The sequence below is a fragment of the Coregonus lavaretus genome, assembly GCF_964263955.1.
Source record: "Coregonus lavaretus genome assembly, chromosome: 33".
Taxonomy (NCBI): Eukaryota; Metazoa; Chordata; class Actinopteri; order Salmoniformes; family Salmonidae; genus Coregonus; species Coregonus lavaretus.
In genome coordinates this window covers 10410969-10425700 of record NC_140020.1, presented here as the reverse complement: position 1 = coordinate 10425700, position 14732 = coordinate 10410969, and the positions used below count along the sequence as shown (strand labels likewise).

The 14732-nt window shown below is 44.1% G+C and overlaps 2 protein-coding genes across 4 annotated transcripts in view; both read left to right on the top strand.

The window, feature by feature from the left end:
- LOC311108516 (ubiquitin-conjugating enzyme E2 J1-like) overlaps positions 1–11164 on the top strand; it is a 47999-nt gene extending 36835 nt beyond the window's left edge. For 2 of the 3 annotated variants that reach the window (XM_084151161.1, XM_084151160.1), the window contains exons 6-8: positions 2023–2149; positions 2415–2531; positions 9595–11164. In XM_084151161.1, the coding sequence (XP_084007287.1) occupies positions 2023–2149; positions 2415–2531; positions 9595–9879 (529 nt within the window). In that variant the 3' untranslated portion in view covers positions 9880–11164. The remainder of the gene's footprint in view (positions 1–2022; positions 2150–2414; positions 2532–9594) is intronic. The other variant, XM_084151162.1, reaches the window with a different exon arrangement.
- A 704-nt stretch (positions 11165–11868) lies between these two features.
- The window catches only part of LOC311108320 (gamma-aminobutyric acid receptor subunit rho-2-like), a gene marked incomplete at both ends in the record, with an annotated part of 42494 nt that continues 39630 nt past the window's right edge, over positions 11869–14732 (top strand). Inside the window, 2 exons of the mRNA XM_084150948.1 lie at positions 11869–11987; positions 13505–13614. Of these exons, the coding sequence (XP_084007074.1) occupies positions 11869–11987; positions 13505–13614 (229 nt within the window). The remainder of the gene's footprint in view (positions 11988–13504; positions 13615–14732) is intronic.

The following is a 14732-nucleotide window of genomic DNA, read 5'->3' as shown; positions in this document are numbered from 1 at the left end:
TAGCAAACACAACGTGCCATTGGAACACAGGACTGATGGTTGCTGATAATGGGCCTCTGTACGCCTATGTAGATATTCCATAAAAAATCAGCCGTTTCCAGCTACGATAGCCATTTACAACATTAACAATGTCTACCCTGTATTTCTGATCAATTTGATGTTATTTTAATGGAGAAAAAAGAAGATTTTCTTTCGAAAACAAGATCATTTCTAAGTGACCCCAAACTTTTGAACGGTAGTGTATATAATAACTATAAAATAACAATAATGAGGCTTTATACAGGGGGTACCGGTACCGAGTCAATGTGCGGGGGTACAGGTTAGTCGAGGAAATGTGTACATGTAGGTAGGGGTAAAGTGACTCACATAGGAGAACATATGGTGATAGACAGGCGTTTATTTAACAAAGTTGAAAATAAAGCGATGCTTATGCAAGCATGTCACGTAATTAACACCTGGGCTACAGTGGATGTGCCCTCTACAAATAGCTATGGTCATTGCCAGGGAAACCAAGGCACCATCGTTGATGACAGTAGTAGCTCCTGAGAGAAAGGGTGTCTGGCTGCCACATGTCTGGGCATGTTGTTTCTCCTCCTTCTCCTCTGAAGAAACACGCACAAGCTCTGTGTTGGAGATGGATAAAAAAGTGAACTCTGTCCCAAATGGCACCCTATTCCCTTTATAGTGTATTCCTTTTGACCAGGACTCTGGTTCAAAATTATTGCACTATAAAGGGAATAGGGTGCCATTTGTGACGCATCCCAGATGACTGCCTGTTCTATTAACACATACGGACAGGGTCTTTAGCGACTGGCTGTTTCATTAACACATGAAGATGAGATGTGATACGGGAACACATCCTTGTCTATAAATACATACAGTACACTGCCTGCCTGTTTATCTTCCTGATGAAAGAAAGGTCCATGTTTTACAAAGGGCTGTCGTGGCTGCGGCTGAGACAGCAACTTTGCTTTGATTTAAATCTTCCTTGGTTGTCTCCGTACCCTATGGTAATTGTGAGAGCTGTCAGTCAACACCAGGGCCAGGGGCCCCTAGCAGGAAGCAGATAAACAGCAGCACAGAAGAAGAATTCATAGTTTTCAGAGTTGGCTCTGTTCCCTGACAGAAAAGTAAACTGCTGGAGAAGTTTTGCTGGCTGGCAGGCTGCTGTAATGACGAGCGTTAATAATTCAGAAGTTAGAGGAGGAAAACATTTCACAGAGCTTGTGCGTCTTTTCTGCCTATAAAAATAATGATATTGGTTGAGTGGGAAAGCACATTGGAAGAATAGCAACTCTTGGGAGGTGATGCTTGATTTCATTGATGGAATTGTATATTTTACATTTATATTGGTGTAGCTGTCAATATTCACAGTTTGAATGTTGTCTTCACATAATGAGTTTCAATCGTCTTGTCAAATTGCCATCTACCCACCCACACGAGTCATCTTTGACAAACCAAATCTCTAAGAAGTTTGTACGTTTCTCTCCGTTTTTTTTGTGTTGTGATGGGAGCTCCTGTCTGACTCAAAGTAAACAGCCTTGTGATCAGAGAGCATCAGCCAACATATCTCAGCAGGGTTTATGTCATAGAGGATATAGGCCTAGATTGGCTCTGTAAGCCTAGGGCTGTGTCCCAAATTACACCTTATTCCCTATAAAGTGCACTGCTGGTCAAAAGTAGTGCACTATATAGGGAATAGGGTGCCATTTGGGACGGACACCAAGACTCTGGAAACCCCTCAGGTCTCCTACCTTGCTTAACTTTAATACAACTGTATAGGACTAGGAAACGGCTGTGACTTTTATCACTTAATGCCTCCAAACATAGACAAATCCAGGCCCCCTTTTGCTTAGGGGGCTGCTAGGGGTGAATGATTTCCCCTCGTTTATATACTGGCTTTGAGTCATCTATTCTTTACCCTTCTCGTCAGATGAATTCATTGGGCTCCTGGAAAAGTCAATGGAAACCCTTTCTGCCCCTAACTTCCCTAACACTCCCTCCCTGCTGACCCACTGACAGATCCCAGGACTTCTGCTGTGAGACGTGTGGCTGCTCCATGCGCTCTGCCCTCCTGGGTTCCTCCCCCACTAACCCCAGTCCAGATGACCAAGAGGACCAAGAGCTCGCCCAGCAGATCAACTTCAAGGTGCGCCTGCCGCTGCCAGCCACACTCCTACCCCATCCACGTATTGTTGTTTATTTACATTCTAGTCCAGTGCCTTCAAAAGCGTTACCTGTTGTCAGAATAGGATGAATTGTGTTTCCATGTCTTAACCCATTCATGCTTCAAGCAGTCACAGACAGCAAAGACAAGGGGCTTTTCACCCGAGGAATATTGTCTCAGGCATGTGGCCAGAGCTAGAGTACATTGTGGGTGACAGCAGCCATTTCCTGTGTGTTGCTTCTTGCAGGCAGAAGCCAGGCAGGCCAGTGAGAGCACAGGGGCAGAGAGCGGGCCCCCCACAGACCCCCAGGGAGAGACGTCCACCTCGAGGGGACAGGAGGAGGAAGAGGCCCACGCTGAGCAGGTGAGACGAACACAACCAGGGTTATGCTAGCTAGATGGTGATGAACTGAGAGATCAACCAATGAAAATTCAGCTGGAGTTTCTCCCGCTCCTGCCATAGGCGCCATTCAAGTCCCTTTCTGAGGCACTGTGGAACCAGACGATGCGACAGAGATAGCCGGCTGATGGACAAGATAACCCTGCACCCTGCACCCTACACCACAAACCTCTCACCTACACCTAGCTTTAATAAGCTATGTCTGCCACCTATATGGGCAGAGAAAGAACTATATACTGAAGATATTTACTATGTTGTGGGATTATTCATGTATTTGCCATAGATGAGGTTGGCATGGTTGCACACGATTATTGTGCCTTGTAACAGCCGACGTCCGAAAGTCTATTAATTATGAGAGGTATTGAAAGGAGCGGCGGGGGGTCCATGGGCTCCAGAACAGAGGATAAAAGGGAGAATGTGGCAACGTTGTCATCCCTCATCTCTCATAGTGCTTTATGTAATGTCGTGGCTCCGCTGTGCTACATCAGCCGCTGTCACTCACTCAGTGAACATCCCTTTTTAAATCACTGTGTTTAATGGCTCGGTGGGTAATACTGTATGATGACGTTGCAGGCGGCTCTCTGCTCTCTGGCCCTACAGCTTCTCCAGTGTGCTCCAACTCCGTGTGAATGAGGCATGGTGCCGCTCTCTAGCAGTCACCTATGACAAGATTAAAGATAACTGTGATAGGTGTTTTCTTATAAACCGATTATAGCTGGATATCAGTGTTATAATGTATTATTTTAGTAAAAGGCATAAGCTGACGCACACCCAAAAATGTTTTGTAGAGGTGCTGAATAACAGAGAGTAAACTGTAAAAATAAAAAAGGTCACACTAATTATGCTCTGAGACATTGAATGAGTCTAGCAACCAACGTTTCAGCATGCAGTGACTTCTTCTGTGTGCCGAAACGTTGGTTGCTAGACCCATTAAATGTTTGGGAGCATAATTAGTGTGCAACTTTATTTTTATAATGTATAATAAAAAATAAGAAAATATGACAGGAAAACATGGCCATTTCCAATCATGGTAAAGATTAATGCGAGGATGTCTCTTCATACTAGAAAGGGTCTATGTAGATTGGGATTAAATCCCACTGAACTGAACTGACCTGAGAGAGAGAGAGAGAGATAGAGATAGAGAGGGGGACAGTCAAAAAATGTACTTGCCATCTGCTGCTGGATGCAGTAACAAACAACCGATATAACCTCTGGCTGGGAGAGGGACCGACTGACTTTACCCCCATAGAAATAGAATAACTCATTCTGGTTCTGTGATTATCCCACACATTAACTGCATCGTCACTGCCTGTCTTGCTCTTCCTATATCAAACTGAAGAGAGTGATGTGGACAGGATTACAGCATATTGTTCACTGCTCCCTGCTCTGTCCCAATGTCTCTCTGCATGACAGCCCTCCCTGTCCTGCAGCCATCCCCTAATTAGGAGTAAGATTCAGCTTTCTCTCTCTGTGTAAAACCTGAGCTGTACCCTATTGCTCATTGTTTAGTCATCATACTTAATGCTGCTTTAAAGAGTTCCCCTTTAAAACAACCAACTGTAGCATTTTTGTTACATTCAACTGTGTTGGTTTGACTGCACTACAAGGACAGTTAGTCCCAGACAGAGCCATATACAGTGCATTTGGAAAGTATTCATTCCCCTTGACTTTTTCCACATTTTGTTACGTTACAGCCTTATTCTAAAATGAATTAAATTGTTTTTCCCCCTCATCAATCTACACACAATACCCCATAATGACCAAGCAAAAACAGGTTTTTAGAATTGTTTGCACATTTATAAAATAAAAAAAACGGAAATATGACATTTACATAAGTATTCATACCCTTTACTCAGTACTTTGTTGAAGCACCTTTGGCAGCGATTACAGCCTTGCGTCTTCTTGGGTATGACGCTACAAGCTTGGCACACCTGTATTTGGGGGGTTTCTCCCATTCTTCTCTGCAGATCCTCTCAAGCTCTGTCAGGTTGGATGGGGAGCGTCGCTGCACAGCTATTTTCAGGTCTCTCCAGAGATGCTCGATCGGGATCAAGTCCGGGCTCTGGCTGGGCCACTCAAGGACATTCAGAGACTTGTCCCGAAGCCACTCCTGCGTTGTCTTGGCTGTGTGCTTATGGCCGTTGTCCTGTTGGAAGTTGAAGCTTCGCCCCCAGTCAGGTCCTGAGTGCTCTGGAGCAGGTTTTCATCAAGGATCTCTCTGTACCTTGCTCCGTTCATCTTTCCCTCGATCCTGACTAGTCTCCCAGTCCCTGCAGCTGAAAAACATCCCCACAGCATGATGCTGCCACCACCATGCTTCACCGTAGGGATGGAGCCAGGTTTCCTCCAGACGTGACGTTTGGCATTCAGGCCAAAGAGTTCAATCTTGGTTTCATCAGACCAGAGAATCTTGTTTCTCATGGTCTGAGAGCCCTTTAGGTGCCTTTTGGCAAACTCCAAGCGGGCTGTCATGTGCCTTTTACTCAGGAGTGGCTTCCGTCTGGCCACTCTACCATAAAAGCCTGATTGGTGGAGTAATGCAGACATTGTTGTCCTTCTGGAAGGTTCTCCCATCTCCACAGAGGAACTCTGGAGCTCTGTCAGAGTGACCATCTGGTTCTTGGTCACCTCCCTGACTAAGGCCCTTCTCCCCCGATTGCTCAGTTTGGCCTGGCAGCCAGCTCTAGGAAGAGTCTTGGTGGTTCCAAACTTCTTCCATTTAAGAATAATGGAGGCCATTGTGTTTTTGGGGACCTTCAATGCTGCAGAAACTGTTTGGTACCCTTCCCCAGATCTGTGCATTGACACAATCCTGTCTCGGAACTCAATTCCTTCGACCTCATGGCTTGTTTTTTGCTCTGACCTGCACTGTCAACTGTGGGACCTTATATAGACAGGTGTGTGCCTTTCCAAATCATGTCCAATCAATTGAATTTACCACAGGTGGACTCCAATCAAGTTGTAGAAACATCTCAAGGATGATCAAGGGAAATAGGATGCACCTGAGCTCAATTTCGAGTCTCATAGCAAAGGGTCTGAATACTTATGTAAATAAGGTATTTCTGTATATTTTTTTATTTTTTCACATTTCTAAAAGCCTGTTTTCGCTTTGTCATTATGGGGTATTGTCTGTAGATCGAGGAAAAAAAGTAATTTAATCTATTTTAGAATAAGGCTGTAACGTAACAAAATGTGGAAAAGGTCAAGGGGTCTGAATACATTCCGAATGCACTGTAAATAGAGAGTTTGGCCAATGCAGTTGAACGTTCAGAGAGCGCCACTTTCTCCTCCATAGTCGTTGCTAAGTGATAGTTAACGCTTCCGCGTTTTTCTGTTTATTTCTGATAGTTTTCAAAACCTATGAAGATGTCCAGTGAAAGCAGATACAGTGGGGGAAAAAAGTATTTAGTCAGCCACCAATTGTGCAAGTTCTCCCACTTAAAAAGATGAGAGAGGCCTGTAATTTTCATCATAGGTACACGTCAACTATGACGGACAAAATGAGAAAAAAAAATCCAGAAAATCACATTGTAGGATTTTTAATGAATGTGTTTGCAAATTATGGTGGAAAATAAGTATTTGGTCAATAACAAAAGTTTCTCAATACTTTGTTATATACCCTTTGTTGGCAATGACACAGGTCAAACGTTTTCTGTAAGTCTTCACAAGGTTTTCACACACTGTTGCTGGTATTTTGGCCCATTCCTCCATGCAGATCTCCTCTAGAGCAGTGATGTTTTGGGGCTGTCGCTGGGCAACACGGACTTTCAACTCCCTCCAAAGATTTTCTATGGGGTTGAGATCTGGAGACTGGCTAGGCCACTCCAGGACCTTGAAATGCGTCTTACGAAGCCACTCCTTCGTTGCCCGGGCGGTGTGTTTGGGATCATTGTCATGCTGAAAGACCCAGCCACGTTTCATCTTCAATGCCCTTGCTGATGGAAGGAGGTTTTCACTCAAAATCTCACGATACATGGCCCCATTCATTCTTTCCTTTACACAGATCAGTCGTCCTGGTCCCTTTGCAGAAAAACAGCCCCAAAGCATGATGTTTCCACCCCCATGCTTCACAGTAGGTATGGTGTTCTTTGGATGCAACTCAGCATTCTTTGTCCTCCAAACACGACGAGTTGAGTTTTTACCAAAAAGTTCTTTTTGGTTTCATCTGACCATATGACATTCTCCCAATCCTCTTCTGGATCATCCAAATGCACTCTAGCAAATTTCAGACGGGCCTGGGCATGTACTGGCTTAAGCAGGGGGACACGTCTTGCACTGCAGGATTTGAGTCCCTGGCGGCGTAGTGTGTTACTGATGGTAGGCTTTGTTACTTTGGTCCCAGCTCTCTGCAGGTCATTCACTAGGTCCCCCCCGTGTGGTTCTGGGATTTTTGCTCACCGTTCTTGTGATCATTTTGACCCCACGGGGTGAGATCTTGCGTGGAGCCCCAGATCGAGGGAGATTATCAGTGGTCTTGTATGTCTTCCATTTCCTAATAATTGCTCCCACAGTTGATTTCTTCAAACCAAGCTGCTTACCTATTGCAGATTCAGTCTTCCCAGCCTGGTGCAGGTCTACAATTTTGTTTCTGGTGTCCTTTGACAGCTCTTTGGTCTTGGCCATAGTGGAGTTTGGAGTGTGACTGTTTGAGGTTGTGGACAGGTGTCTTTTATACTGATAACAAGTTCAAACAGGTGCCATTAATACAGGTAACGAGTGGAGGACAGAGGAGCCTCTTAAAGAAGAAGTTACAGGTCTGTGAGAGCCAGAAATCTTGCTTGTTTGTAGGTGACCAAATACTTATTTTCCACCATAATTTGCAAACAAATTCATTAAAAATCCTACAATGTGATTTTCTGGAGAAAAAAAATCTCAATTTGTCTGTCATAGTTGACGTGTACCTATGATGAAAATTACAGGCCTCTCTCATCTTTTTAAGTGGGAGAACTTGCACAATTGGTGGCTGACTAAATACTTTTTTTCCCCACTGTATGCAATTTGTTGACACTACAACACAGTAAAGACTTGGATACACTTTATCCTGAATGCTAATCAATAAAAATGTCTGTTAAAATCACTGCTCTGTTTTGGTTGTTTACAGCGGGTCATTTCATAGGGAACTGTCGGAGGCGCTCTCGTATTGTTATATAACCAACATTTCAAGAATAAAGTTCTATATGGGCGCTAATATGGCGGCCGTTCTAAAACCTGGCCTAACTTTATAATGCTCTGGTCCCAAGACCAACTATCAAGGAATATGCTAATTTGCTGAGAAGCTTATGAATTAGACACTTTTTGCTGTGAGTGTAAAGTAACACCATGGAATCAAGTCTGGAGGTTGAGCAAAACATATAGTGCATTCGGAAAGTATTCAGACCCCTTCTGTTTTTCCACATTTTGTTACGTTACAGCGTTATTCTAAAATTGATTAAATTAATTTTACAACTTGGAGTCCACCTGTGGTACATTTAAATTGATTGGACATGATTTGGAAAGGCACACACCTATCTATATAAGGTCCCACAGTTGACAGTGCATGTCAGAGCAAAAACCATGCCATGAGGTTGAAGGAATTGTCCGTAGAGCTCAGAGACAGGATTGTGTCGAGGCACAGATCTGAGAAAGGGTACCAAAAAATGTCTGCAGCATTGAAGGTCCCCAAGAACACAGTGGCCTCCATCATTTTAAAATGGAAGAAGTTTGGAACCACCAAGACTCTTCATAGAGCTGGCCGCCCGGCCAAACTGAGCAATCGGGGGAAGAGGGCTTTTGTCAGGGAGGTGAGCAAGAACCAGATGGTCACTCTGACAGAGCTCCATAGTTCCTCTGTGGAGATGGTTGTCCTTCTGGAAGGTTATCCCATCTCTGCAGCACTCCACCAATCAGGCCTTTATGGTAGAGTGGCCAGACGGAAGCCACTCCTCTGTAAAAGGCACATGACAGCCCACTTGGAGTTTGCCAAAAGGTACCTAAAGACCCTCAGACCATGAGAAACAAGCTTCTCTGGTCTGATGAAACCAAGATTGAACTCTTTGGCCTGAATGCCAAGCGTCACGTCTGGAGGAAACCTGGCACCATCCCTACGGTGAAGCATGTTGGTGGCAGCATCATGCTGTGGGGATGTCTTTCAGCGTCAGGGACTGGGAGACTAGTCAGGATCGAGGGAAAGATGAACGGAGCTAAGTACAGAGACATCCTTGATGAAAACCTGCTCCAGAGAGCTCAGGACCTCAGACTGGGGCGAAGGTTCACCTTCCAACAGGACAACAACCCTAAGCCCACAGCCAAGACAACACAGGAGTAGCTTCAGGACAAGTCTCTGAATGTCCTTGAGTGGCCCAGCCAGAGCTGGGACTTGAACCCGATCGAACATCTCTGGAGAGACCTGAAAATAGCTGTGCAGCGACTCTCCCCATCCAACCTGACAGAGCTTGAGAGGATCTGCAGAGAAGAATGGGAGAAACTCCCCAAATACAGGTGTGCCAAGCTTGTAGCGCCATACCCAAGGAGACTTGAGGCTGTAATCGCTGCCAAAGGTGCTTCAACAAAGTACTGAGTAAAGGGTCTGAATACTTATGTAAATGTCTTATTTCCGTTTTTTTTTTTTTATATATACATTTGCAAAAAATTCTAAAAACCTGTTTTTGCTTTGTCATTATGGGGTATTGTGTGTAGATTGATGAGGGGGAAAAAACGATTTAATCCATTTTCGAATAAGGCTGTAACGGAACAAAATGTGGAAAAAGTCAAGGGGTCTGAATACTTTCTGAATGCACTGTATGTGTGTCTAGAAAGAAAGCCCTCAGCATGGTTGTGTGTGTGTAATGTCTGTGTATTCGTAAAGTGTGTGTGTGTAACTGTTGTATGCGCTTGCGTGTGTTCTTGTATTGTGGGTGGGTGTGTCTGTCTGCATGCATGCGTGCACCATGTCTACTGTATGTGTGTGTGCATTCGTACTGTGTGTGTGTGTGTGTGTGTGTGTGTTGGGCCACAGTCTGATCTTGTGTATGCTATGCTGTGCTCCCAGCAGGCCGAGGTGGCTCCAGCTGCCAGTGAGGACGAGTCATGTCCCCCAGCCCCCAGCAGCCGTTCTCTCAGCCCCCGCCAGCGCCGGGCCCAGCAGCACCAGAGAGAGCCCCCCAGCAGGCCTACCTTCCCTGCCTTCCCCCACACCGCCGCCTCCCACCCTCCTCAGGACGCCAGCCACACGGGCTCTGTGGTGCTCATCATGGTGCTCACCCTGCTCCTGGCTGCCCTCATTTTCCGCAGGATCTACCTGACCAACGAGTACAAGTTTGACTACGAGCTGTGACGACACTGACCTGAACGTCCCCAGACCACCTGACCCTGACATCTTAGCTGGCAACAAATGGACTTTATCTCTTTACCGTGTCAGCCTAGAGCCCTGGAAAACTATGGACAGCCCCCCTTCTGTTCATAGAGGGTTAGGCATAGCCTTGGTGACTGTTTCTCCCACTAAGTAAAGAGGGCTTGCTTTACATTGAGGGTAACCTGCGTTCCTGTGTAGGACGGGGTTGACTCCACCTCCAAGGTGTCTTTTATTACTTTGAATTGACTGTACCACATTTTAAAGAAACATAGGCTTGTGTCCAAACCTTTTATAGAACAGAGACACTGGGTTGTATTCCCAAAATGTCTGAGTAGGAGTGCTGATCTAGGAGCAGGTCCCCCATGTCCATATAATCTAATTCATTGATCTAAAAAACAAAACTGATCCTAGATCAGGACTCCTCTTAGGTGCTTTATGAATACGGCCTGTATCTCTACTTTTTATTTTGTCAGGCAACTGTTTATCATAGGGACTGCTGCTTGCTCTCATTATTTAAACAAGTTAATGCTGTATCATATGACATGTAAACAATGAAGGTTATTAAATTGATTTGTTTGTCTCAAAATAATTAATTGTGCACAGGGAAGCAATATGCATAATAAATTGTATACAGATAAGATGGTAATTATTTCTGCTCAAATGTTACGCCATTGACATTTCTGACTGGTTAGCCAATGCTCCGGCTGTTTTCTACTTTGCAGCAGCAGGTACAGTGCAGCCTTCTATACACATACGTCTGTCAATCTTAGCCTGAGTGCCAGTCTGTTTGTGCTTTCTTGCTAATCTCATGCTGTTCATACTGTAGGAACCTGGCTATATCACTGATTGGGTCCAAAGATAGTGAGACAGGGATGAGGCAACAAACCATTGTCAACGCAGAAGCGCTTTAGAAATTGAGATTATGCAAGAAAGAGACTGTATGACTTTAGGCCTACCTTTTGAGGTCCTCACAAGAAATGGATTGGGGACTAATGCAAAGCAATTTAAATGTTGTGGTTACACTGTACTTCAAGGCAAATAAAATGTCCAGAGTAGGTCCGCTCTCTCTCGTTTGTGGTCTCATGATATTTGAGCCATGTATAACAGCTTTGTTCATGTGAATACTGAATCCATTGCAGACAGCTTCAAGTCTCAAGATGTCATTCACACATCTATCCATCGTTTAAGACTGTATTTGAATGCTACATATGAACATTGTATCAGAAAATAAATGCCTTGAACAAAAAATAAATGATCATGTTATGTGTCACAGTTTACAGATTCTGTAATGTTTAAAAAAAAAAAAAAAATGTAGGTCTTGATGGATGAAAGTAACACTCCGTTATTAATCACCACACACACACCATTAAGTAATCCGAAGATTTTAGAACACATTTGATATGTGCATACAGAAAGGATCAGGTTACACCATCCAGTACTGTTCTCTCAAATCTGTATAATTAGGATATGCACTTGCTGTTGATATGAGACTTGATTCCAAGGCCTGTTACATTATCGGTATATGCAAAGAGCTTCCCCAGTTGTTGCAGAGAGGTTTATTAAGGACAGGATCCATGTATATCTACTTTTTGGTTTTTCGAAAGTGCCCAAACAGCTGTGCGAATCCTGAGTATGTTACGTCAGTTGATCGAGGATGCCCCGGAATGTGGTCATGTCATCTGTAGCTGAACCAGAGCTGCTGCTGAAGCTGCGCGCGCCGTGCCTTGGTTTGGAGCGCGTTGAAACCAACCGCTGTGGACCAATCAGGGAGCAATAAGCGGGACAAGCCGCTTGGCGTCGTAAACATATCTGTCGTTGTTACTTAATCAACCGACACACTGCCTCACTACAATGCAAGTTATCACACATGTTCTGCTTCAGATCAGAAGACGCTACAATGCTCAAACCATTGCGGACGTCGATTAAAGGGATTTCTTCACTCACTGGACGACTTTTGAGTTTTCACACATAATGCCTTATATTAAGTTCCTGTTTTTAATTTTTAGCTTGATACTTATCGGGGAATGCCGAAAGCACAAAAGTAGGAAAAGGAGGTGGTCCGGGGCGGTGGAATCTCACAAGCATGGCGCGTAAGTACCTGGATCCTTACCCTTTTTGATAGTCCATCCAAATAGGAGAAAATGGGCGTGTTACTTTCGCCCCTTGTTACTTTCTTCCCATCTTTCCCCATGATTTTCTTGTTTCATTTGTACTTTCACTCTTTCATTTGCACTTTAAAGCAACTGGGGGTCATCATGACATGACCCTCTTTCTTTGGTTAAATTCTGCGTTCCGTTTGATTTAAATATTTATTCGATTCAATTTGTCACGTTGCAATCATTGATGGCTCGTGTCAGAATGCGAAACCCGTTATAGTCGTTGACACTGAGACTATGCAAATATTAGCCTTCTTGGGGTGGTCTGGACTCGATTGGGATTGCGCAACGGGTAAACCGTGCCCGTGCGTAAAGACGATCCAGAGCGCAGTGCGCATTGATGGCAAGGATGCAATGGGTGGACCATGTCTACGCAGAGATGTCATGAATCATCCCTATCTGCGAGTTTCATCATCCATACAATTCATCTGAACCTTGCATCATTATTCTGCATCATACGTCACTGTCGGTTGTGCTATTCTCCCCTTCAGATGACCCATGATGTGTTCCGTCATTATTAATAATCCTATCCGTGAAATGAGAGGCGATCCACCTGTGAGGCTGTTCAATGACACAAAGTTGTCAAATGCACTTGAAATACAGTAAGGGCAGAACATGTTCATGTAATCTGCAAGATTTAACAGATTTAACAGTTCCATGGTGACATAGGATTAATTGGGTTCTCCAGCCGGTTCTCAGGCTCCCATGCTGTATTGCAAGTAGCCCACCAATGTCTATTATTCTTGCATATTGAGTTATAACATGATACATTTTTGTCCATTACAAAGTATAGGATTACAATTCCGAATCGACCCCTATAACATGAAGTGGCAGTCCCCAGGGGACAATGTGCGTTTCACTATTAATTGCGCAAAATCACAATCACACCAAGCGTGCCTGCCGGTGCCTGGATACACTTTGCAAATGCTATTCCGGTCGAAGTGGTTGTCTGACGAAGTTGTTGTCTGGTGGTTTAATTAGCCAGCCTCCACGCGCTCAATAATTGTCAACCCCTCTATTTTGGGACATCCTTGATGCTGGAATAGGCGCGCATAAACGCGTAAATTGAGTTGGATGGGGGTCTATTCGGAACAGAGTTAGCCGTGTCTTCACTGAGCTTTATACCCACAGAACATAATGCATACAGAGCATGGGAACGAACTTCCACCCATGTTATCATCAACCAACAAACATGCCATATATGGGTTAGATAAGACCACTTTGACAGCAAAGCATAGTATGTTTCTCTTGATTATCTACACACACAAACACCTCTGTTGTAAAGTCTGTGTTCTTACTCCTAATCGTTCTGTTCCTTTCATAATCTCACTGTTGTGGTTTGAGGGTCCTTTCAAAGGTGGTTGTATTGTTCTCTGTAAGGAGTAAGTGTAAACTTTACACTGTTATCTGCCAATCTTTTCAGAAGTATTTATTGCTGTTTTCTTTTGTAGTCCCCTGACTGGAAAAAAGATTGTTGATAACACCAAATCTCACAAGGTGAAGACAGACCACCTGCTGCGAGTTGATGACCATGATTTTACCATGAGACCAGCCTTTGCAGGTAAGGACATGGGTCTAAACCAGGGCTGCCCAACCCTCTTCCTGGATATCTACCATCCTGTGGGTTTCCAGTCCAACCCTAATTTAACACACCTGATTCTACTTATTAGCTGCTCAACAAGACCTTAACTAGCTGAATCAGATATGCTAAATTAGGTTTGGACTGAAAACCTGCAGGACAGTAGATCTCCAGGAAGAGGGTTGGGCAGCCCTGGTCTAAACTAATTGGCTGATGTTACTAAAATAGACTTCAGTGCCATCTAGAGCAGGTATGGGCAACTGTAGGATAATTGGGACTCAGTGGGGGTCTCAACTTACTTATGAGAGTTAAAATAGTAGAATATACAAGGTGCAATTTCGAAATTTGGTTGTGCATCAGCAGTTTTCTCTTGTTATGTAAGTCATTGACAGTAACTCAATTAGACCATGTCAACTTACATTTTTTTGATTGGTAAGTTAGTCTAGCCAGCTGTCAAAGCTTGTAGTAATCATGGTCAAATTACCAACCGGGGAGCCCCCATTGATTAGTCACTCTAACTCAGATATCATATTAAAAACTGCAAATGTTTCCCCCCACCTTATAGCAAAATTTGTAGAATTGCATGAAATTAGTTAGAAAATTGCTAAATCTTCTTTCTGCCCCATGACAAAATATGTAGAATTGGAGCAAACTTGCCACTGCAGCCCGTCATGAGTTCAGATTTCTTTGTGGCCCCCACCCCCAACAAAGTTGCCCATCCCAGCACTAGAGGTATTAGGACTGGCGAAGGGGCACTGATATAGTGTGTGTTTGTTTCCATGTTTGTTCTCCTTGGGCAATCAGAAGTTTCTAGTTTAACTGAACAATCGATTAGTGGCATTAATGGATCAATTAACTGCCAGGGTGGAAGGAAAACCAGAAGACTGGAGTTTTGCAATCCTGGTTTAGATTAGTGCTGTCATGATACCAGAATTTTGACTTCAATACCGATACCAGTATCACAATACTCGATACCATCACAATACTCGATACCAAAACGATACCATGGCAAAAAAAAGGAGGCATATTAGCCAAAGTCACAGAATGGCACTTGATCCAGACAGATAAACTCAGCTACTGCTCTGTTCAAACTTTGGGCA